The 24,977-nt window shown below is 48.2% G+C and overlaps 1 protein-coding gene across 9 annotated transcripts in view; it reads right to left on the bottom strand.

Moving 5' to 3' along the window:
• The window catches only part of ANKRD16 (ankyrin repeat domain 16), a 35,129-nt gene extending 10,209 nt beyond the window's left edge, over positions 1-24,920 (bottom strand). For 3 of the 9 annotated variants that reach the window (XM_070381200.1, XM_070381198.1, XM_070381199.1), the window contains exons 1-7: positions 24,339-24,918; positions 20,546-20,766; positions 18,614-18,656; positions 16,539-16,647; positions 15,909-16,070; positions 13,436-13,514; positions 9,202-9,275 (exon numbers count right to left, since the gene is read on the bottom strand). In XM_070381200.1, the coding sequence (XP_070237301.1) occupies positions 9,205-9,275; positions 13,436-13,514; positions 15,909-16,070; positions 16,539-16,647; positions 18,614-18,656; positions 20,546-20,766; positions 24,339-24,658 (1,005 nt within the window). In that variant the 5' untranslated portion in view covers positions 24,659-24,918 and the 3' untranslated portion in view covers positions 9,202-9,204. The other 6 variants (XM_070381197.1, XR_011466496.1, XM_070381202.1 and 3 more) reach the window with 6 other exon arrangements.
• Between the last annotated feature and the right edge of the window lie 57 nt (positions 24,921-24,977).

Below are 24,977 nucleotides of genomic sequence, written 5' to 3'. Positions count from 1 at the left end.
CAGGAAAAAACAGTCCACTTCCTGTCCGGCCCCAGAGGAATTGAGAGCACAGTGAGGTAATGTTTAGTTTCTCAATCGTGTCCAACGCTTTGCAGCCCCATGGACTGTACCCCACCAGGCTCCTCTGTCCATGGAGTCCATTCTCCAGGCAAGAATACTGGAGTGGGTTGTCATGCCCTTCTCCAGGGGATCTTCCCAATCCAGGGACTGAATTTATGTCTCCTGCGTTTGCAGGCAAAATCTTTACCAGTGAGCCACCAAGAAGCCCTGAAGTAAAGTTACCAGTTGGCTAAATGCTGTCACAAACCAACGGACACCACACCCAGCAGAGCCCTCCACACCCTGCCCCTGGGACTCCCAGATGCTGTGACAAAACAGACCCAGGACAGGGAAAGGGAATTCTGCTCTTTATAAAAGTATCTGACAGAAATGAAAGGCTTTTGCTTTTTCAGGAAGGTATTTAAAATGTGTACAAAAGGCCTACTTACATTTAACTGTAAATGACAAAGCAACCAGAGGGTTTTGCAATGACAGGTTGTCTTGACACATTTGCTGTTTAGTCATGCCCATTTCATAGGGCCTGGCAGCCCCCAGCAGCCCTCGGTAGCAGGGATTCCATGCGAAGTTCTGGGTTAAATGAACAAGTGATGAGAAGTGTGTGCAGATGGACAAAGGCAGGCAGGAAACATGAATAAAGGGCAAACACTGTATTTGTGCAATGAGAGTACGATGACATTGAAGCCCCTGAAATTGCCTTTTGGTGTGACTAAAATGCTATTAGATAAATTTAAGGTGAAAGTATTCACCTGCAATCATACCTACTCAGTGAAGCCTTGTGTAGCAGTTATGTAGTATACAGTTTGTCTATAAAGAAGTAGCATGGAAGGATGTCCAAGATATAGTTATGAGAAAAAAGAAAGTGAACTCCCAAAAGAAAGTATTAAATCATGATCGGATTTTTGTAAAACTCCCCCCACCGCACAAATGTATACCCTCCCTGGTGGCTCAGTTGGTAAAGAATCTGCCTGTAATGCAGGAGACCTGGGTTCAATCCCTGAGTCAGGAAGATCCCCTGGAGAAGGAAATGGCAACCCACTCCAGTATTCTTGTCCTAGGAAAGAAGTCTCATGGGCAGAGGAACCTCGTGGGCTACAGGCCATGGTGTCACAAGAGTTGGAGATGACTTAGCGACTAAACCACATACATATATATATATATATATATTTGGTTACACATATACAGAGAAAAATCTGGAAAACTGTCCACTAAACCATTTGCTCTGGTTGGTTCCAGGAAGGCTATCAGGGAACTTTCATTTTCCGTGTTTGTAGTTCTGTATCATTTGCATTACTTCCGTGCATACACTTTATTTTCATAAACATTTAAAATCTTAAGCCTTTTCTTCTATGTTTCCCTGCACTTGATCATATCTTAATTTTGCAGTTAGGAATAAAAAATGCAAATCACCCATTTTATTTTATTTTTAGTGTCTTTTTGAAATATAGTTTTTATTTTCTATTAGAGCATAGCTGATTTACAACATTGCGCTAGTTTTAGGGTTTACAGTAAGGGATTCAGTTACACATATACATCCACTCTTTTTAGATTCTTTTCCCATATAGGTTATTACTACAGAATATTGAGTAGAGTTCCCTGTGATACATAGTAGGTCCTTGTTGAATAAATCACCCATTTTAGCTACACCTTTTTTGTTTTTTGGTAACTGCATTAAAAAATAGTCTAATTCTTGGCTCTGGGGCTCACGCTGAGGTCAGCACAGATTCAATTCTGAACCAGCACTGTATTTAGCTTTTCACACGTCACTGGGCTCTCGGGTGGGAAGAGTAGCTGTTCTTCCTCCTGCAGTGAAAATATGGAATCACCATATATTTTCATCTGTGTAAGTACTAATTTCCTCCCATAGCTGTCTTCTCTCTCTCTCTCCTTTCTCCTTCCTGTTTATCTGGGCAGAAGCTGGCTGTGCTTGTCTAGCATGGACTCAGGAAGGATGGAGACCACCTCAGAGGGGATAAAGTAGAGAAACTGGACCTCATCACTGGTCTTATCAACATTTATCTGTGAGCTCTCTCTCCCTCTCTCTTTTTCTAAAACATTGTTTTTAATTGAAGGATAATAGCTTTATTATCCAACGATATTGTGTTGTTTTCTGCCATACAGCAACAAGAATCAGCCACAGGTACACGTATGTCCCCTCCCTCCCACTTCCCACCCCGTCCCATCCCTCTAGGTTGTCACAGAGCTCTGGTTGGAGTTCCCTGAGTCATCCAGCAAATTCCCACTGGCTGTTTCACATGTGGTAGTGCGTATGTTTCCATGCTACTCTCTCCATTTGTCCCCCTCTCTCTCCCCTCTCCTCCGCCCAGATCCATGAGTCTGTTCTCTGTGTCTGCATCTCCATTCCCGCCCTGCAAATAAGTTCATCCGTACCATCTTTATAGATTCCATATATACGCAATTTTCCTCTTCACTGTGAGTCTTTGCTGGTCCAGGAATCCTGCAATTCTGAGCCTGGGGGTTTGTTTCTCATCTCACACGTGGGTCAACCCAAAGGAGCCCTTGCCTCCAGGAACCTCCTCTTCCCTCCTGGAGGCAGTGATGTCTTCTTTCTAGGGGAGCACCTTCTCAAATCTTGGCACTAAACACACTCTAAATCACAGCCTCAGCATAACCTCTTACTTCACTCAGAGGTATTTTTCGAGTCTTCCTGTAGAACTGAGTATTTCACTTACAACGTAGCCTTGGACCTATTTACTCTCCAGTCAGCCAGGGGGACCATCTGTCTTGAGATTTGCTCTGGTGAAAATACCTAGAGAACTGAGTCTTGTTACTGATTTGAAAACCACTTGTAAAGAAGAACTGATTAACTGATTCCAGGTGTTTTGTGGGTTGATCTTTTTTTTTTTTCCTTTTTCTGTCCCTCCCTGTCCCTGCCCCTCACACTTCCTCATGGGCTAATCCTTTTAAAGGTTGTTACTTGCCCACAGATCCAGGAGATGGTGAAGGACAGGGAAGCCTGGCGTGCTGCAGTCCATAGGGTCACAAAGAGTCAGACAGGACTGAGCAACTGCAGCTTGCCTACAGAGAGCACCACCCCATCTTCGGATTAAAGAAGAGGGAAGATTATTGTTTATCCCTGAGCTGTGGGGACCCCTGTCCCATCTTTGGACTCTAGCGAGTGGGTGAACCAGCCCAGGCTGTTGCAGTGGGTTGCAAAGCTGGGACGTCTGAGAAGTGCCGTCACAAGCTGCTGCTTCTCTGCCCCTGCCCCCACGATACCTTGACTTTTGGAAAAAATATGGCGAAGATCAATTAACCCCAGTGATGCGAGTGGTGGAAGAGTGCCAGGTACTCGCCCTCAGGCTCTGCAGCTTCCCCTCCTGTGAGCTCCTTTGATTTGGAGAAATGACACTGAGGTGAAAACCAAAAGGCAAAGCAGGGGAAGTGTGGTCAGGCTGCTTAACTGTCTTGTTGTTAGCAACCCACTTTCGGTCCAGATTGACGCCTGGATAGTAAAAGTGTTTGCTTATTATGTTCTATGTGCTGGAAAAAAAAAAAAAAAAGAGTAAGACCTGTGTGTGTGTGTGTGTGTGTGTGTGTGTGTGTGTGTGTAGGAAATACACCGCACCAGGAAGTCAAGCTCCTTGCTGAGGCCAGTGAGAAGAGGTCAGATAATTTCTCAGGCTTTTCTTTCCCTGGATTATATTCAGGAAGCTAGAGGGGAAACTGAAGTTCCTGCCTTGGCACATTCTCACTGATATTTATTTATTAAAACTTTTTATTTATTTCTCTTGGCTGCACCAGGTCTTAGTTGCGGCATACAGGATCTAGTTCCCTGACCAGGGGTCGAACCTGGGCCCCTTGCCTTGGGATGCGGTGTCTCAGCCACTGGACCAGCAGGGAAGTCCTTGTCACTGATATTTAAAAGACAGAAAACCTCTCGATTATTGGAAAGAAGCAGTGATGCACTCTGATGCCTTCAAGAGCTCGCGTCTGGCTGACTGGACATGCAGGGAGCGTCAAGCCCAAGACTTCAGAGGGCAGGGGGCCAGGTGGGTTTTCAGATGCTTGGCTGAAGAGCAGACAAGTTATTGAACTTTGCTCAGCCTTGATTGGACTGGATGGACTCTTAGACTAAAAAATCTAAGAAATTTTGATAACACTGTTCTCTGTTGCAATTGGGGAAACCGATACTACATGACAAGCAGTGGCGATGCTTTTAATGACAGGTTACAAAGCAAATAAGGATGTCAGAGAGCCAGCCCTTCCCTAAGTGCCTTCAATGTGCCTTCTGGCAGGTGGGCGTTGTGGCCTTTCTACAGATGAGAACATTGAGTCACTTGGTCTGAATTCTCCTGGACAGGGAGTTGCAGGGTTGTGTTTTAAACAGAGTTCTCTGCTGCCAAAGTCCGCTTCCTTCCTTTTATCTTACGCACTTGCCCTGACGCAGCAGCAGTGAGCTTGGGGGCACCTGAAGACAGCATCGCCAGGGCAGCAATGCCCAGAGGAGCCATGTGACTCTTCATGTGATGGGTCTCTGGCCCTGGCTTGTGAGATGGGAAACAAAGGCACCACTGTTCAGCAGAAACCCACCGGGAGAGGCAAGTATTCTCTGTGAACTGGGGTCTCATTTAGGGTCGCCAGACCTGGCAAAATCTGGGACACCCAGTTAAATCTAAACTTCAGATAAGCCACAAATGCTTTTCAGCAGAATTACATCCTGTGAAATATTTGGGATGTACTTATAATAAAAAAGCATTCGTGGTTTATCTGAAATTCAAATGTAACTGCATCTTCTCTGACAACCCTGACCTCATTGTATCACATACTTGCTGTTGACTCTGCTCAGGAAACCCTTGCCCACTGTCTCCAAAAATCAACGTGATTTCCGCCCTTCCAGGCCCAGCCCCAATGCCATGTCTTCCGAGAAGCCGTCTCCTCGCACGGCCCCACCACACAGAGCCCTGATGTAATCACAGAACAAGCCCTGCTCCTGTTACAGATGTCAGCTTCCTGAGGGCACAGGCTGGTCCCCTGTTCGCCGCCCCTCACTGACCCTTCACTCATTCCACAAAGACTTACGTGGGGCCCACCTGTGCCACCTGGAGGAAGAAATGGCAACCTACTCCAGCATTCTTGCTTGGAGAATCCCATGGACAGAGGAGCCTGGCACGCTACAGTCCATGGAGTTGCAAAGAGTCGGACACGACTGAAGCAACTTAGCACGCATGCATGCACCTATGCCAAGTGCAAAGCAGGCATGGACCCTGATCTTGTGGGTTTTCATTTTGCAGAAAAGCCGGGTGTTCTCAGGCCAGTTACGAGCAGTTGTGTGAAGGGATGGAACAGAATGTGGCAGAGGGCTGCTCTGAGGCTGTTGGGGGCTGGGATGAACAGGAGGAACCCACAGGACAAGTCAAGAGAAATTTCCAGAAGACACTGAAGTGTAAGAAAGTCTGGTCAGTTTGGGGAACTGAAGGCAGGGAAGTGGGACCCAGAGAGAGGTTTTCTATGTGGTGGGTGGGAGGCAGGGGCCCGCAGGCAGTGTGGGACCGTGCATGCTCCACCCTAAGTGGAGATGATGAGTCTGCAAGTGGGGGAAACCATCAGATGTGTTACTAGCTTTGGGGGCTGCTCACGAGTTATGTGAAGGGAAGCATAAAAGTGGAGGAAGCAGGAGCAGTCAGAGGCCATTATGGTAATTCAGGCCAGACAGACGTGGGGGAGGCAGTGTGGACAGGGGCTCTCACAGTAGTTCCAGGCCCACCTGCTATCCCACCTGGTCTGGAACTTTCCACCCTCCCCAAACCCCTTCCCCCGAGGTAGAGGCTATCTGCCTTACCCCTGAAGCTGGGCAAGACTTCCCCAGCCGACCCTGACTGATGGCAGGTGGGGAAAGGCAGTGTGGACTCTCCCTCCTTTGGACGCTCACCTCTGGGACCCCAGCCCCCATCCCATGAAGACACACCAGCCCATAGGGAGAGGCCTCGGGGGAGGCCCCTGCCAAAACCTGAGCCGCCAACCAGCAGCATCAATGCCAGACGATCCCTGACCCACAGCATCCGTTAGATTCTGGCTAAACTGCGGCCCCCGGGACTTGAATGGGATTGATACACCTACCTTCCTCAAAGGGGACATGACTCCCTTCACAGGCTGAGGAACAGGCTTAGGGCCCAGAACACTGACACTGGGGGTCTGCCTGTCCCCAGCTGTCCTAACTCACCCTGGGTTGGCTTTACCCAGGCTGCTTACTTGGGGCAGAAATACATTTGTGTGTATGCCACTGTTATTTTGGGTCTTAACTATGGGAGCAGAATTGATATCCTAACTAATGGAGGCAACAAGGGAGGTGTAAATAGAGTGGATGGAAGCTCTGAGAAGGAACAGTGACGTGTGTGAACATTTTATTGATCTGCCTTCCCCATGGGCACGTGTATAATGTCAGGAAGGGGGAGGGTTTTGAGAGTATATGGGATCCACACTCACAGAGCAAATGGTTTCTTCTTTGCTTTTGGAGGACATGTTTTTATTGACCTGCAGACTTTTTTTTTTTTAATTTATATTTTAATTGGAGGATAATTGCTTTACAGTGCTGTGTTGGTTTCTGCCACACATTAACATGAATCAGCTGTAGGAATACATATGTCCCCTCTCTCCTGAACCTCCCTCCTACCTCCCTCCCTATCCCACCCCCTAGGTTATCAGAGTACTGGATTTGAGCTCCCTGTGCTATACGGCTGGAGAAGGCAATGGCACCCCACTCCAGTACTCTTGCCTGGAAAATACCATGGATGGGGGAGCCTGGTAGGCTGCAGTCCATGGGGTGGCTAAGGGTCGGACACGACTGAGCGACTTCACTTTCATTTTTCACTTTCATGCATTGGAGAAGGAAATGGCAACCCACTCCAGTGTTCTTGCCTGGAGAATCCCAGGGACGGGGGAGCCTGGTGGGCTGTCATCTCTGGTGTCGCACAGAGTCGGACATGACTGAAGCGACTTAGCAGCAGTAGCAGCAGCGCTATATGGCAAATTCTTACTGGCTATCTATTTTACACATGCTAATGTATATGTCTTAATGCTACTCTTTCCATTTGCCCTACCCTCTTCTTCACCTGCTGTGTCCACAAGTCTGTTATGTCAGCTTGCAGATTTTTCTCACTGAGTGATTTTTGTTTCAGTCTAATGTTAAATGATTAAACTGAGCTAGCTAAACTCTTATCAGCTGGGAGAACAGGCAGCATGTGAGAGACCCAGAGCTGTGGATTCAGGGACAAGGTAACCAGCAAGCTGGACTTTGTTTTATGTGTTTCATGTTCATCTGAATTTTGGTTGATGATGGATTTTTCAATGAAATGGGGAAAAATAAAGCCCATGCATGCTACAAGCTGGGACAGGAGAATGCTCTAGAATTCTGAGAGCTGCCTGAAGTTATCAGAGACTAATCCAAACAGACATACTCCACTGCATTCAGGCTGTATCTGTTCAGGCAGGCTTTTAGTTAGTCTCTTAACTGCTGCTACTGCTGCTAAGTCGTGTCCGACTCTGTGCGACCCCATAGATGGCAGCCCACCAGGCTGTCCCGTCCCTGGGATTCTCCAGGCAAGAACACTGGAGTGGGTTGCCATTTCCTTCTCCAATGCATGAAAGTAAAAAGTCAAAGTGAAGTCGCTCAGTCGTGCCCAACTCTTAGCAACCCCATGGACTGCAGCCCACCAGGCTGCTCCGTCCATGGGATTTTCCAGGCAGGAGTACTGGAGTGGGGTGCCATTGCCTTCTCCAAGTCTCTTAACTAGTGAGCCTTAAAAAATCCTGGGAGAATAAAGGCAATATTGCCCTGGCCCGCCACCTGCTGGTAGCTCTAGGAAGGGCAAGCTGGATAAACTGCCACGGGCACAGTGCTCACATTTTCTGGGTGTTGAGTTTTGCACTTTCTTTTCCGTTGCAATCCCTTAAAATTTTTTTTTTTTTTTTGTAAATACTATCTTGTATATATACATACATATATATATATATTTACACGTATATATGTAAAATGTGTGGAGTCCCAGCTATTTTCAAATGACAAAATTGTATTTCTCCCCAGCCTCCGCCCTGAAATTTCACGTGGGTCAGCCGTGCCCTCAGAAGGACTGCCTGCAGCCTCTGGGTGCTGGTCATGGGCGGGGCGCTGAAAACCCCGGGGCAGGTGGTGGCCACTCTCTGGAAGGGGACACAGGGAGACAGCATCTGCGGTCAGTGCGCTGGGTCATGGCAGAGCTCCATGGGTGGGACTGAGGGACTGCGGCAGCATCAGTCAGGATGCAAAGTTGCAGCCGGGACCAGGGAGTCACTGTGGGGTGGAGCCAACCGGATCTCTGGGCCTCCTGTCCAAGGAAGGTCCCAGGGAGGCCAGGGGAGGGGTGGTGTGCCGGCTCTGGAATGAATGTAGGGAGCTTGGGGGAGCACAGGTCTTTTTTTGCTTACTTTTTATGTTATACTGGGGTATGGTTGATTGAAAGGTTTTCAAAATTTCTGATTTTAGGGGTAGGCTAGGTTTTAAGTGAGCTGGATGTGGGGCCAACTTATGACGTCCATGCAAAAACATACAGCCAGCAGCAGGGGGTCTGGGCTGGAGGGACTCATTGTTCAGGGGCAGCGGGATGAAAGTGGGTGAGACGTGGCTGTGCAGATCGGAGCAGGGACAGAAGCTCGTACAGGTCAGGGCCTGACGGAGACAGGAAAGGAAATAGAGCAAAGTCCAGAAGCACGTTGTTGGAGGTGACAGGAAACCAGGTTCCGAAGGCAGGAGTGATCACTCATTGAACTGAAAGCATCAGGAACAGGAGGGCCGAAGGACATCACCTGAATTGGCAGTTAGGTCCCTGTGAACTAGAGCAGCAGCTGGAAGCTGGTGGCAGGGACCGGCATTGCTGGTGAGCCGGGGACCAAGGGCAGGTCAGGATGAGAAAGGATGCTTGAAACTGAGGATGGTCAGAAGGGCTGCACTTCGGAAGAGCCAGGGAAGGACGAGGCTGGCTAGGAATGGTGCTCAGTACAGCATCCAGGACGCAGTCAGTGCTCAAGACCACGGGAGTCATCCCCCACTCGCTGACCGTATCAAGATCACACATGCCAGGGCTGTTCTGAGCCCTGTAGATACAGTGCGTGAGCAAGAGACACAGAAACCCCGGCCGAGGAGCTTACCTTCTAGCTGGGGAGACAGAAAGTAGACAAAAGAAACAACTCAAGTTGTGTGGTGTATTCCTTAGCGGTCAGTCCTATGGAGAAAGCATAAACAAAGGGAAGAAGATAGAACGTTGAGGGAAGGAAAGGATTTTTAGATCATGTGGCCAGGGAAGGGCCCCATTCAGTGAAGACCCAAAGGAAGTGAGAAAAGTACCTACAGTTAGGAAGTGAGGGGATAACGCTGATGATCACCACCCCTGTATCAGCATTCTCAGTGTGTCACTATTGCAGAACAGGTGTAATTGTATCACCACTATCTTTGCCAGTGAATGGTATTGTCATCACTGTCCTCTCTGGCTCCCCAGTGGTTTTGGCAGCACGTCTGACGTCCTGGGTCCAGCTACAAGAGCCTCTCAGATGGAGAGCCGCATCCTGGGGAACCAAGTGCAACCCCACAGATGAGCATCACAGTGAGTGTGTACATCAGGTCCATAGCTCGGACAGGAAGGCAGCTGCGAGCAGTCACTGCAGAGGAAAAGCTGCATCACGTGTGCGCTGAGGGGAGATGGGCAGCACCTGGTGGGTCTTCCTGTCCCACCTGCAAGTAGGGGTCCTCCTCATAGGCCACCTTCAGACCCAGAGTAAGTGACACAGAGACACCTCCGGGGCAACAGGAAAGGTGCCAGCAGCTCGAGGAGGTACAGGTGGAGAGTGTGTGACTCAGAGGTCACAGTCGTGTTTCTGCTGTTATTGTGTTAGTCGCTCAGTCATATCGGACTCTGTGTGACACCATGGACTGTATCCCGTCAGGTTCCTCTGTCCGTGGATTTCCCAGGCAGGAATGCTGGAGTGGGTTGCCATTTCCTTCTCCATGGGATCTTCTGCATCCAGGAATCAAAGCCATGTCTCCTGCATTGGAAGGCAGGTTCTTTACCACTGAGCCACCTGGGAAGCCCATCGTGTTTCTATCAGAGCATTTATCTGGTTGCTAGAGATAAAAACCCGCCAGCGCTGTCTGGGAATAGTGAAGAATCGACACTCTTGCCACGTCTGTTAAGTTCCCACCAGATTACTCTGAACGAGGGGACTGAGTTGCTTGTAATTGACACATACATTTTTCTTTAACAGATTGGCTGGGATTGATAATTATTCTTTGCATTAAAAAAAGAAAAGAATCCAAATGCTGGAGGACTCATCCTCTCTTCAATCTAAGTTGCTACAGAATTTCTTAAAGTTATGATGTCAAGGGTCTCATTTATTGGAGAGTCACAAATCACTTTCCATGGGCAGATGGGACAGGGCACTCGACCTGTGGCTTCAAGAACAGACACCATCCTCCAAATGAGGTTATGAAAAAGGCTTGAAAATATCTTTGATGTGTTTTTAGATGCATTTATTATCCAAAGTGAGCCAAATACAGAATTGTTATTAAAAAAATAATAACCTCAGGATTAAAATATTATAGTTTAATGTTTTAATTAAACTTTAAATGTTTAATTAAATGCTCTAATGCACATTAAATGTTTTAATGTTTAACATTAAGAAGCAGAGTTTAGAATACAGAAGCGTTTCCATTAACTGCTTGTAAACGTCTGTGTAAATAGATCCTTGCATTTCCTTCCTGGCTTTGAAACCAAAAGCTAAACCACTGTAATGACCAATGAAAAGCCTGTGAAAGAAGAAAGTAAACAGGCCAGTCATGTTTTGTGGCTCAAGGCAATGGCAAGTTGCTACATTGTAAATGTTATCATGGCCTTTCCACAAGTGATTTATTTTAAAGCATCTCACACATAACAGCCGGCACACTGTATTTTCTTTTTTAAAACAACTATTTTATTTTTTGGCTATACCTCAAGGCATGTGGGGATCGATCAGGGATTGAACCTTGGCCCCTGCAGGGGAAGTGCAATCTTAACCACTGAACCACCAGGGAAGTCCCCTTCCTGTATTTTCATGCTTCCCTAAGGATTCCAGACGCAGACTTCATCCCCATCATCGACTCCACTCGAAGGTAGAAAAAGTGAATCAGAGACCCTGGAAAGAGTCTGACTGTGCAATGGGCTGTCATCAAGCCAGGAAGCCAGCCTCCTCATCCCGAGGGCAGGGGGCGGTCCTCCACCTGAGGGGGAATGAAGAAAACACCGGCTCCTGGCCTATTTCACTGCACCTGCTGGCAACTGAAGCAGCAGCACACGCATTCCCATGGATTCACTGGCTATCTCTGGAAATGCCCTCAGCCATCGTGCTGTGGTTGAAGCACTGAAGGACGTTGGGGCTCCGTGTGAGATGCTGAGCCAGGATGCCCGTGACGTCCGGAGAGTCCTGGAGCCCGGAGCTCAGGAGGAACTGGACACAGGCTGCGTGCTGCCCCGCGCAGGCCAGGTGCAGGGCTGGGTGGGGACAGAGGACCCAGCTCAGGGCATCACTCACAGCAGTACAGACAGGGGAGCCGGGTGCCCCTGATGGAAACTCTGGTTCCTTCAGCTGCACAGATTTCATAGTTCCATATTCATGACTATGACTTTGTCTATTCTGGATCTAAACATTTTTCCTTTTAACCTGATTTGGTCAGAAGTGGTTTTAAAAGTAACAGAACCAATTGGGGAGGATTTGAGACTTGTCTAAAGCACAGAAGTTAATGAGTCATGTCTGACTCTTTATCAACCCCACAAACTATAGCCCAAGTCAGGCTCTTCTGTCCATGGGATTCTCCAGGCAAGAATACTGGAGTGGGGTGCCATATCCTTCTCCAAGGGGATCTTCCCAACCCAGGGATCAAACCTGGTCCTCCCACACTGCAGGCAGACTTTTTTACCATGTGAGCCACCAGGGAAGCCCAGGTGGCTTAGTGGTAAAGAATCTGCCTGACAGTGCAAGAGCCGCGAGAGACCCGGGTTCGATCCCTGGGTCAGGAAGATCCCCTGGAGGAGGACATGGCACCCCACTCCAGTATTCTTGCCTGGAGAATCCCATGGCCAGAGGAGCCTGGCTTGGGCTACAGTCTAGGGGGTCACAAAGAGTCGGACATGACTGACATGCACACAGCAAATTAATAAGAACCAGGAGATTTTAAATGGTACAGAAGGCATTTTCAAAGTTTTGTGAATTCACTGTGTAAGTTAAAAATATCACTTTGAATAAGAAAGATGTAAGGGAAAGAAAAACTGCTGACACACTTTCCACTCTGGTTAGAAACTGGCACTGAGTCTGCTTCCTGGGGGCCGGAAGAGCCCGGGTCCTGCTCCCCTGCCGTCAGGAGAAAGCTTGTGTCCCTGGACTCAGTGGCCTCCATCTGCAGCCCTGGAGTGAGGGGCAGGTTACCTGTGAGCCTTGAAGCATCACAGGTCCCACTAAACCCTGGCAAGATGGTCACTGGTGCACAGAATGCTACTGAGAAAGTTTATTCCAAAACCCAAGACTAAGGGGTTAGCTCTAAAAATATCTGAGCCTCAAATCTAAAAAATTACAGTGATTAAGGTTTTAAAATACATTCCAAGAGAGACGGCCTATGAAGAATCCACGTGACACCCCGGGGGCTGGTGTGATCACGGATTAACACAGAAAGTGCTCTGACACGGGGAACTCTGCTCAGTGTTGTGCACCAGCCTGGATGAGAGTGGGGGTTGGGGGAGAATGGATACATGTGTATGTATGGCTGAGTCCCTTCGCTGTTCACTGAAACCATCACAACACTGTTAATTGGCTACACCCCGAGACAAAACAAATAGTTAAAAAAAATTGCTTGGATATCACATATGTTAAGTGGTTTAAGCTCCTACGAACACAGTAATACTAGAGGCAGTAAAGTATTATTGCTGCCATGGTAATAGCAATTGTTCTATAGCTTTGCAAATGGATATGTTATTTGAATTAAAAGGTACTGAGCTATTAGAGGAATAATATTAAGACTAATTTTTCAAACATAAAAGTTCATTGTTAATTTTGTTAGGTGGTGGTTTAATTGCTCAGTCGTGACCAACTTTTGTGATCCCATGGACTGTAGCCTGCCAGGCTCCTCTATCCATGGGATTCTCCACGCAAGAAGACTGGAGTGGGTTGCCATTTCCTTCTCCAGAGGATCTTTGACCCAGGAATTGAACCTGGGTCTTCTGCATTGCAGGCAGATTCTTTACCAACTGAGCTGAGGAATAGAATCTTAAGACTAATTTTTCTAACATAAAAGATCACTGTTAATTTTGTTTATATTCAGCTTACTAACAATTTTCAAAGTCCATGTAAAATGAGATCATACCTGATCGATTTCTTTCGTCCTTGGAGTTGATGTCAGCACCCAAGGATAAGAGCGTCTGGACTGTGCTCACGTGACCTTCCTGAGTGTTGAAATAAACGTGTTACCACTGCGGCGATGACAAAAGCAAGCCTTAAACACAAACTCTACTGCATATAAGGTGCTTTTTCTAAAGTTGTTGTTCAGTTGCTCAGTCATGCCCAATTCTTTGTGACCTGTGGACTGCATCATGCCAGGATTCCCTGTCCTTCACCATCTCCTGGAATTTGTTCAAATTCATGTCCACTGAGTCAGTGATGCCATCCAACCATCTCATCTTCTGTCGCCCCCTTCTCCTCCTGCCTTCAATCTTTCCCAGCACCAGGCTGTTTTCCAGTGAGTCAGTTCTTCACATCAGGTGGCCAAAGTACTGGAGCTTCAGCTTCAGCATCAGTCCTCTCAACAAATATTCAGGGTTGATTTCCTTCAGGATTGACTGGTTGGATCTCCTTGCTGTTCAATGGACTCTCAAGAGTTTTCTCCAGCACCACAATTTGAAAAGTACTAACTAAAGTACTTAACTGCTAAAACTGAATTTTCATATCTAAAGGAAGGCTCATCACATTACTATCAAAATCCAGTATAAATCACTAAAGATGCAGGTGATGTTTAGTTATTAGAAGAGAGACGATCAACTTTGAGGCCAAATTACTGACCAGTCGTTAGGTTTCTGGGAAGGAAATAGCAACCCACTCCAGGCTTCTTGCCTGGAGAATCCCATGAACAGAGGATCCTGGTGGGCTATAGTCCAGGGGGTCGCACAGGAATCTGACATGATTGAGCACGCACACAATGGTGCATGGCTGGGTTTCATCCCAGTGTAAGGAGTTAAAATCTTGTGATTTTCTTAGAAGACACAACTCTAAATCTTCCAAGCAAACATGCTCTTTGCTAACCCCTTAGGGGAGAAAATAGACAGGAACACAACGTAACCTCCCCGGGCGCGATTCTTATCACAGCTGGCATCGTCCTTTGTGAAGCAACTGACACACCTGACGTCCGGCCAGTCAGCCCGTCAGTACCTGCCGAGGTGGAAAGCGAGGCTGCAGCTTCCATCTTCCCACTCGCTTTTGTGCCCCTGTGGCCCCAGACCACACACTCAGCCCACCCTCAACTATATACCCATGTTGTCAAAGGGGAACATAGGTAGGGAAGTGCAGGTCCCCAGAAGAACATCTATTCCTGTTGCTAGAAAACAAGGAAAGGCAGGCAGCCAATAATGTTAAAGATTATACACAAAACACTCACATCTTGTGAAAGAGGAAGGTGTAAGCCAATTACTTTCCTAGCAAAAAGTTCTGGACTCCTTTAATACGTCATGCATCAGTTGTGGTTGTTTAGTCGTTGTGTCCGACTCTATTCGACCCCATGGACTGTAGCCCCCCAGGCTCCTCTGTCCATGGGGATTCTCCAGGCAAAAATACTGGAGTGGGTAGTGTCAACTACAAATTGGCACTTGGCAAGAGCACTGACAATGAGTGAACACAAAGACATTTGCCACCTGCTTCTATGGAGATTGAATCCCAACAGCTATAGCTGTTGACCTTCAACAACCCCTGAGGGAGTTCAAGCTGTCAGGAGGTGCTCTGTGCTCCAGGGAATCTGGTGGGACAGGTTTTTATAGATGGACATTTTTAGGAACAGATTTTATGATCTCAATCCTTGCATCTCCTCAAATCTAGAGAAGCACTAAATCCCTCCACGGTGACATCAGATCCTCATGACTAACAGAAAAAACCTTTTGTAAAATGAGTATTTTATGGTATGGAACTCCCCCTTCACCAAAACCTTACATATATATTGGCCTTCCCCCACTGCCACTCTGGAGCAGTCTCTCAGAGCTATCTGAGATGCTGCCTCCCAGGCTGCAGTCCTCATTTTGGCCCAAATAAAACTTAACTCACAACTCTGAAGTTGTACATCTTTTTTAGTCGACAGTAGCCATTTCCTTTCCCAGGGAATCTTCCCAACCCAGGGATTGAACTCGCATCTCCTTTGTTGGCAGGTGGGTTCTTTGCCACTGAGTTGCCAGGGAAGCCCTTCATATATCAGTCAGAGAGCCCAGTAAATGCAATTCCTTTGTCTTAGCTAAAGAAATCTTCTGAAATCCAGTAAAAGGATAAAGAGCTAGGAATTTCATACGATGGATTTTTATGGCTTTAAATAACATTATTCCTGAAAACAAAAAGGGTAGGAGGGAATACCTAGCGCAGGCATTACACGGAGTAAAGGGCTTTTTTTACCTAGAAACAAATAGAGGCAGGTTTCTATGTAAAGGGACCCAGGGCTTCAGAATCAGGACCATTTCAAGAGTATGTTATGGGCAACTTCTTTCTTCCGAAGAGATGAAGCAGAAGAACCAGGACTACAGGTTACTCATCAACAGGGTTAGGCAAGCCCTTATGGAGCTGGAACACCGTTCTGGAAAGAAACAAACCTTAGCTGCGAAGTGAAGTGCCGTGAGACGGGTGGATCCTGCTCTTGCATCAACGTCGACGCCAAGCTCCGAGACCAGGAATCGGATGGCTTCATCCTGCCCAGTGACTGCTGCCCGGTGGATGGCCTGGGCCCCCAGCGAGTCCTCGGCAGACACACAAGCCTAGGAGGTGAGGACAGACATGAGCAAAAGGAGCACAGACACTCGGGTCCATAGACCTTTTAATGTTTTGGCAAAACTCTGCCGTCTACATGTGTTTTTCTGGGTAGATCATACAGAGCTTTTGTCGGATTCTCAAAGGATGCTCTAACCAAAGAAGTGCTTAAGATTCAAAGCTAAATCACTAGCTAAAAAAGTATAGTCACTAGGGAGAGTCTGTTGTTATTATTACTATGAAACAGCTGCTGTTTATTGAAGACATTTTGCTAACTGCTTTCTGTACATTTATTTAATCCTTACAGTAACCCCGTGAAAAAGCGAAACTTGTCTGTTTTACATATGATGCTTAAAGAGGGTGGCAGAGTTCTGAGTTCTGAACCCACCATCTGAATCACCATGCTTATCCTGTTTATCCCCTGGGCTAAAACTTGTAGGAATAACTGAAGGGACAGAACCAAACCGTTTCTCTACCTTGTGTTTTTTGAGGAGCAGCCTGGCCACGTCCGTGTGGCCACACTGAACGGCGTCCATGAAGGGCGTGAGGCCACACCTGTCTCTGCAGTCCGGTTCGTACTGGCACCTGGAGCCCAGACCCAAAGCAACAGCTGAGAACAGTCACCGCTTCAAACCCTACAGCGCTGACTCTGGCCCACCTGCCTTACAGAGGACCCGTGAGGACCTGATGTGCTTGCCCTGTGTTCCTGCCTCAGCGTCTGGGAGCACGTTGGTGTCCCAGCAAATCTGCTCCTCCCCCAACTTCCCATTCCATTTTAGGGATCGTCATCTCTCCAACTTCTCATGCAGAGCTTTATAGTCGCCCCTTATCACTCACAAAACCTCTCAATTCTCCATCCAGCATGTGAAACAAACTGGTATCCTTTCCAGCTTCGTCTTCACCCCTTAAGATGGAGGCAACAGCCAACAGCCTCCTACCTGTTTTTCTCTCTTTAGTTCAGCCCCAGCCATTTTGTTCTCACCACCAACAGAGTCATCTTTTCACCACATATTTAGGTTATGGCCACTCCTGGTTAAAACCTTTAACTGCTTCCCAACCACAAAGGACAAAGTCTACAAAGCTCAATATGACCTCGTAGGTCAGGACTATGTGGAACCTACTTACTTCTCCAGGTTCCTTGGGTCTCTTCTCTCTGTGCTTAAGGAGACCCCATTCAACCTGGTCGCACAGCCCATCTGTCCTCCTTCCATTCCTACCTTTCCTTCTGTTTCTACGTTCTTCGTGGTCCTACTTATCTCTCCTTCTCTGCCCCAATGCCTACCAGTCCTGCCTTCTCCCATTCCTCCTTCTCTGCTCCCACCTTTTCTGTGCTCGTTCTTCTTGGCCCCACCTCCTACCTGTTCCACCTTCTTCCATTCCTACCTTCTCCTGTGTTCCTATCTTCGTGGTCCTACCTATCTCCCTTTTTTCTCAGCCCCACCTCCTAGCTGTCCCATCTTCTTCTGTTCTCACCTTCTTCGTGGTTCTACCTGTTTCCCCTTCTTCTGGGCCCCACCTCCTACCTGTCCCACCTTCTTTTGTTCCTACCTTCTACTGTGTTCCTATCTTCTTTGTGGTCCTACCCATCTCCCCTTTTTCTCAGCCCCACCTTCTACCTGTCCCATCTTCTTCCGTTCCTACCTTCAACAATCCTGCCTGTCCCACCTCCTCCTGCTCCTCTAGCTACTGGCTCTTTGCTGCCTTTGCACTTGCTGGACGCCCTGCCTGGAACATCCCAGCGCCATTCTTCACCTTGCCAAATCCAAGGCATCCTTCACATTGCAGCTTCAAGGAGACCTCACAGAGCCTTCTTCCTCACAGATCTATAGGGACGACCTGTGCTCCTGCACAGAACTGAGGGCTTTCCCTTTGCAATTTTATCACAATTTGTAATTTTAGGACATTTCTGTGATGGTGTGTCTATACTCGGCTTCTACACTAGCCTGCAGGCGTTCAGGGAAAGGACTGTGTTTACTGCTTATTGCCTAGTGCCTAACACATAGGAGACACTTAGAAAGTGATGGTTGAATGAAGGAGTATTAATGACTGCAGACGACACATATGTCCCAACGTGCAGCAGGTGAGCCCTACACAGCGACGCTCTCAGGGCGCTGCATTCGGCTTCCTCTTCTTCACTCACCATCTCCTAGGTAACCTCTTTCATCCTCTGGATTCAATCGTCACTTCTACGCCAATGAGGCCCACTCCTGTATCTTGGCCACACCTATCCTCTGGGCCTACATCTGTGTCTAACTGCCCAGTGGACAGCTCTTCCTCGGTGTCTCACAGGTACATGTAACTCAATGTGTCCAAAACTGATGTGAAAGCGAGTGAATGTTGGGCGAACAGATAAAGGGATAAATTCTCCCCAGGTTTGTCAGCTGTTTTTGTTTCACCTTCTTTATCTGCTTATGTCCTTTCTTCATTTTTCTCTTGGTACCTTAGATTCTTTCTGAACAATTTGTCTGAGCTCTTTATGTAGCAACTCTTTACGATACTAACTCTGTCAGAATTAGCAGATATTATCCTCAATTTGCTGTTTTGTTCTTACCTCTGAAGAAGCACCTCTACTGCCTCTAAACAGCCATGCATTGCTGGGAGGAGAGAGTTGAGAATGAGAGCTTTTTAGTGCAAAATTAGAATGCCTCTTCCCTCTTGGCACCTCTCTCTGCCCCGTCCCTGTTGCTGTGCCTCCCAGGAAGGAGTACTGGGTTAGGCTTGCTGCCACCGCCCCTGAAAAGGACAGATTCAGCCGGAGGAGTGGGGAAGGGTCCTATTTTCACCTAACGGGTACAAGGCCTCCACTTTATCATCCCGTCTTTATGAGACTTTCATGGCAAACTTTAACCCTAAACCTCCATCCTCATCCTCATGCTACAAATCCCTAGGGCCAGGCAGTTTTTGCCTGGGAAATGTAAAACATTGTACGAGTAATCCATGACAAAATAGCCAGGAATTTAATTCTGCTGCTAAAAATAACTATCCTCCATAACAAAGATTTTTGACTCTCTGTTCTCCACTGTTTTGTGTGAATGACTGGGTGCTAACTGCTCCTTCACAAGAGCAGGGGAGCTCATCAAACAGTTTATGAGCAGGGAATTCCACTCATATGCAAAGTTTTTTCTTTTTTTGGGGGGGTGGGGGGCTGTGTTGCAAGGTATGTGGAATTTTAGCTGCCCAACTAGGGATTGAACCCATGCCCCTTGCAGTGGAAGCATGGAGTCTAAACCACTGGACCATCAGGGAAGCCCCTATGTCCAAAGTTTTAAAAAGGATACCTTGGTTCCTAACTGCCCCCAGTGACCAGAACAACTGTGTGCCTACCTCCTCAATGATATCATGTCACGGGTCTTGATTTCCGAGAAGTCTAAAAGCCCTGTATTCAAGTTCAAGGTACTGCCCAGTAGGCTACCAATTACGGTCTAAACGTCTTTATTTGAATTCCTGGGCTGCTTAATGCCCCTTTCGTCTTACACTGCTACACTTTCACTTTTAACTAATTTAAGATAATCTACAAATATTTAGTCCAGAGTTAAGGATAATTACTCCAAACAATCAAAAGAGTGGCCCAGAATGATATTCGACATTATCACTGGATGAGTCACAATCCACTGGGCTCTGGGATTTAATTATAAGCGCCCGTGTGCTTCCCAGGTGGCGCTAGTGGTAGTCTGCCGGTCAATGCCGGAGGTGCAAGAGACACTGGTTCGACCCCTGGCTCGGGAAGATCCTCTGGAGAAGGAAATGGCAACCCACTCCAGTACTCTTGCCTGGAGAATCCCATAGACAGGGGAGCCTGGCTACAGTCGATGGGGTTGCAAAGAGTCAGACACAACTGAGCAGACTCTCGTTCGTGTTTATTTAAATGGACAGCACAGTGGCAGGTGTTGCTGAAGATACGAGGGAATAGTTCCCTTTCCTTCTGCTTTTAATAATAATAATCATAATGATGTGAAAACAGAAGCCGTTCTGAGCTCAGTGTGTGTGGAGCGCTGTGCTGAGGGACGTGCATATACTTTAATCCCCATGACCCTGTGATATGGGCTTCGTTGCTGCCATTATTCTGTGGCTAAGAAAACCTGCCCGAGAGATTAATTTCCTTGCCCAAGGTCAGAGACATAGTAAGGAACAGAAGAAGCCCACCATCTAACTTGTGGATGGCAATGGCAAGCCACTCCAGTGTTCTTGCCTGGAGAATTCCATGGACAGAGGAGCGTGGTGGGCTACAGTCCCTGGGGATCGCAAAAGTTGGACACAACTTAGCGACTGAACCACCACCACCACCGTCTAACTAACTGGGGAGGAGAAGACAGATAGAAGTGAAAAGTCACCTAAAACAAGAAAGCAGCCCAAGCCGAGCGCCGAGTGACACTGGCTTTGGAAACTGTTTGCCAAAACACTCCAAAGCAGCTTGTGTTCCCTGCCCCCTACTTCCCCTGTACCACCCTCACCGTGGGGGGCATCCCGCAGGTCTGGACCACACCTGCTGTGTGCAGTGGGGTCCTCCCGATCTTGCTTTCTGTCCTCCAGGCAGAGGGGCAAACCGCAAGCAGGTACTGGAGGATCAGAGGGTCGCCCTCACGGCTGGCGATGTGAAAACTGTTCCAGCCATCTTTGTTCTTCAGGAGCGGATTGGCACCGTGCTCCACGAGATCCCGGATCACCTCGAGGTTTCTCCTCGTGCAGGCCATCATCAGAGGAGTCCTAAGGCCGATGGGACAAGCTGTCAGGTGGAACAGCAGCTGAGATCCTGGAAGCCCGGGACCAGGGCTTCAGAAAAACGCACACCCATGGAGGAGACAGAAGACCTGAAGGACTCAGGGGGTCAGGGAAGCAGGCAAACAGCTTTGGCTGGTAACTTTCCTGCCTGCCGTGAGGAAGCTGGGAGAAATAACCAGGAAAAATGACTGTGATATGGGTGCCCTTATAAGTGGGAAACACAGAGGAGGCAAAGATGCTTCTAAACTAGTTTTTCGTATAGCATTGAACTGGGACAGAATCCACCAAAGTTTGTGCTGAATATCTGCAAAAGAGGCACTTTGCTAGATCATCCCATTCACTTCAATCAGTAACCCTTTATCAAACTGTGGTGAAACAACTTTAAAAAGAGCATTTGATGGAGAAGGAAATGGCAGGATTCTTGCTTAGAGAATCCCATGGACAGAGGAGCCTGGGGGGCTACAGTCCATGGTATTGCAGAGTCGGACAAGACTGAGAGACTGAGTATGCACACACAAGCAGGGCCAAATAAATATTTTAAAAATAAATAAATAAAAGGAAAAAGGAGCACTCGACACAGTGCCTTGCTGAAAGGAGCCTACACTGGTAGAGCAGGTGGAACAGCGGTTTATTACGGTAAGTTCCTGACCTGATGTGTGCCCACAACTGGGGAGATTGAACTACATCACTGTCAACTACTCTCCTCCCACTAAAGTGATTCAGTGCTTCTGCTTCCCATCTGCTCCTGCGTGTGCACATGCTCAGTCAGTCATGTCCAACTCGTAGCCCACCAGGCTCCTCTGACCGTGGGATCTCCTGGGCAAGAATACTGGAGTGGGTTGCCATGAACTCCTCTGGGGGATCTTCCCGACCCAGGGATCAAACCTGTGTCTCTTGCATCATCTGGACTGGCAGGGTATTCCCTGAGTGACCTGGGAACCCTCTCATGCCCACGACCCCTGGAAAGCAGGGTATACCCTGGTTACCTCCTATCCCCAGGGTCTGGCGCAGCCGGACCTCAACACAACTAGATGGGTCTCAGCCAGGATTTGTCCTGAGACTGCCATGGTATTACTTAGTCATCGACAATCTTGTTTTCATTTTTAAAATTTTTTATTTTGTATTGGGTACAGCTTATTAACAACGCTGTGATAGTTTTAGGTGAATAGTGAAGAGACTCAGCCATACATATACATGGACCCAATCTTCCCCAAACCCCTGCTCCCATCCAGGCTGCCATATAACATGGAGCAAAGTTCCCTGTGCTATACAGTACGTCCTTATTGGGACAGCTAGGGCATTTGAGATGGTCATGTATACACTGCTATATTTAAAATGTTTCGGTTTTTTATTTCTGGTAATGTAGTAATGAGAGTGAATTAAAAATCAAGAGGGAGAAACCTGGGTGAATGAAGGCTGGAATCTTCAAGAAGGGGCTTCGCAGAGGGAATGACTCCAGGGAAGAAGGGACTTGCGAAAGCCAGCAAGGTGAGAACAGTCAAAAATGTCTCTCTGTAACTGCACTTCCTAAGCCCACAATCAAATGAAACTTGCCCTTGTGATGGTTGTTTTGGGAGGCTGTTTCTTTATCCACAGTTCAGTTCAGTTCAGAGATCTCTAGTCTTTCCCATTCTATCATTTTCTTCTATTTCTTTGCATTGATTGGTGAGGAAGGCTTTCTTATCTCTCCTTGCTATTCTTTATCCACAGAACTGTTTTAGAAGAGGTAATGTGCCTCCATTATCTTTAGACCAACTTACTAGCAGCAGAAGAAAATGTCTTGTGCTTCAGTTCAGTTCAGTCGCTCAGTCGTGTCCGACTCTTTGCAACCCCATGAATTGCAGCACGCCAGGCCTCCCTGTCCATCACCAGCTCCCGGAGTTCACTCAGACTCACGTCCATCAAGTCAGGGATGCTATCCAGCCATCTCATCCTGTCTTCCCCTTCTCCTCCTGCCCCAGTCCCTCCCAGCATCAGAGTCTTTTCCAATGAGTCAACTCTTCACATGAGGTGGCCAAGGTACTGGAGTTTCAGCTTTAGCATCATTCCTTCCAAAGAAATCCCAGGGCCGATCTCCTTCAGAATGGACTGGTTGGATCTCCTTGCAGTCCAAGGGACTCTCAAGAGTCTTCTCCAACACCACAGTTCAAAAGCATCAATTCTTTGGCTTTCTTCACAGTCCAACTCTCACATCCATACATGACCACTGGAAAAACCATAGCCTTGACTAGACGGACTTTTGTTGGCAAAGTAATGTCTCTGCTTTTCAATATGCTATCTAGGTTGGTCATAGCTTTTCTTCCAAGGAGTAAGTGTCTTTTAATTTCATGGCTGCAGTCACTATCTGCAGTGATTTTGGAGCAGCGCAAACCTCAAAACATAAGGAGGCCTATTCCCCCATGCCAGTGGGCAAGATGCACATTATTAAGCTATATGGCTGTCTGATGCAATTCTTTTTTATATAAGATCAGGGATTCCTTACGGATTCATTCAGGAACTTCATTATGTTATGAACCTTCAGGTGTTCAAACCTCTAAGTGAGTAGACAGACATAGTGAGGACTGAAAACCATGTGGATCTATTAACAGACTGCAATTGCTTCGTGTGATGGTTACAGGTGTGGTGTTGGAGAACTCTTGAGAATCCCTTGGACTACAAGATCAAACCAGTCAATCCCAAAGGAAATCAGTTCTGAATATTCATTGGAAGAACTGATTCTGAAGCTCAAACTCCAATACTTAGGCCACCTGATGCAAAGAACTGACTCATTGGAAAAGACCCTGATGCTGGGAAAGATTGAAGGTAGGAAGAGAAGGGGACGACAGAGGATGAGATGGTTGGATGGCATCACCGACTCAATGGACGTGAGTTTGAGCAAGCTCTGGGAATTGGTGACGTACAGGGAAGCCTGGTGTGCGGCAGTCCATGGGGTCCCAAAGAGTCAGACACAACTGAGCGACTGAACTGAACTGATGGACTAAAGGTGAGCACTGTGCCTGTGGAGGTGGTCATGTGATAAACCACACAGAGCAACCCACACACTTACCTGTGCTCACCTGTATAACTGTGAAATCTGAGTAAGTGTCCTGATTGTAGCAATGTCGGCTTCTTCTTTTTATTACTGTACTCCCCCTGTAAGATGTTAACTTTGGGGCAAGACTGGGGGAAGGTGTATGGGACTTCCCACTTGTCTTTGGAAATTTCTGAGAAGCTATAACTAGGAATTTCAAAACGGAAAGTTAAAAAGTGTCATGGGTGCAGTAATCATTTAGCTAGATGTTTGCAGAACATCCCGTCTGGGGCCCATGCAACACGCAGTACCCACAAGCAAGTCGTAGTTTGAGTCTATTCTATCTGAGCATGCTCCTTACTGCTCTCTGCTCTATCAGGGGAGGCAGTCTAGAGAAGGAGGCTGCAACAATTAACTTCACAAGGGCAGCAACGATGCTTTGCTCTGTAGGGGAAGGCTGACCGGGTACGGAGTGGAGGCCGACCAAGAGTGGGAATCTGCCATCAGCGGGGAGGGGTGGGGGCCCTCTGCAAGGCCCACCACTTACCAGTCGGCCTTCTTCAGGCAGTCGACCGCGGCCCCCCGGCCCAGCAGGTACCGCACGCAGTTCCGGTGGCCCATGGAGGCAGCCTCGTGCAGAGGCCGCTTGTAGTCCCGGTTGGCGGCTTCGATGTCCAGATCCCAGGCCTCGACCAGATAGGCCAAGACGTCCCGGCGGCCGTGGCGGGCGGCGCAGTGCAGGAGGGTGTCCCCGGCCGGCCCCGCGCAGCCCGCGTGCCCCGCCGCCTGCAACTCCTCGCGCAGGGTGCACAGCCGGCCGTCCTGCACCAGCCGGCACAGACGCCGCGGATCGGCGGGCGCGGCCATGGCCGGGGGCTCGGGCCCGCCGGGGACCGCCCAGGACCCTCCTCTGGGCCCGCCCCGCCTCCGCCGGGGCCCGCCTTCGAGATCCTGCCCCGGGACCGTCTGGCCCCTGGGGACCCTCTTCCGGATGCACCCAGCCCCCAGACCCTCAGGTCTCTGGCTGACCACGCGCCCCGCAAGCCGCCGCTAACGCCGCCGCCCGCGGTGGTTTCTTTTGGGGCGAACCATCTGGACTGGCGCCTAAGGCCGGAGTCAGACGCGGCTCCTGCCCCGCCTGGACGGGGTGGGACCCGCGCGTCCCCGCCCACGTCCACGCCCCCAA

The sequence above is a fragment of the Bos mutus genome, chromosome 13 (assembly GCF_027580195.1).
Source record: "Bos mutus isolate GX-2022 chromosome 13, NWIPB_WYAK_1.1, whole genome shotgun sequence".
In the NCBI taxonomy this organism is placed as follows: Eukaryota; Metazoa; Chordata; class Mammalia; order Artiodactyla; family Bovidae; genus Bos; species Bos mutus.
The sequence above is the reverse complement of the archived record's forward strand: the minus strand, read 5'-3'. Positions and strand labels throughout refer to the sequence as shown.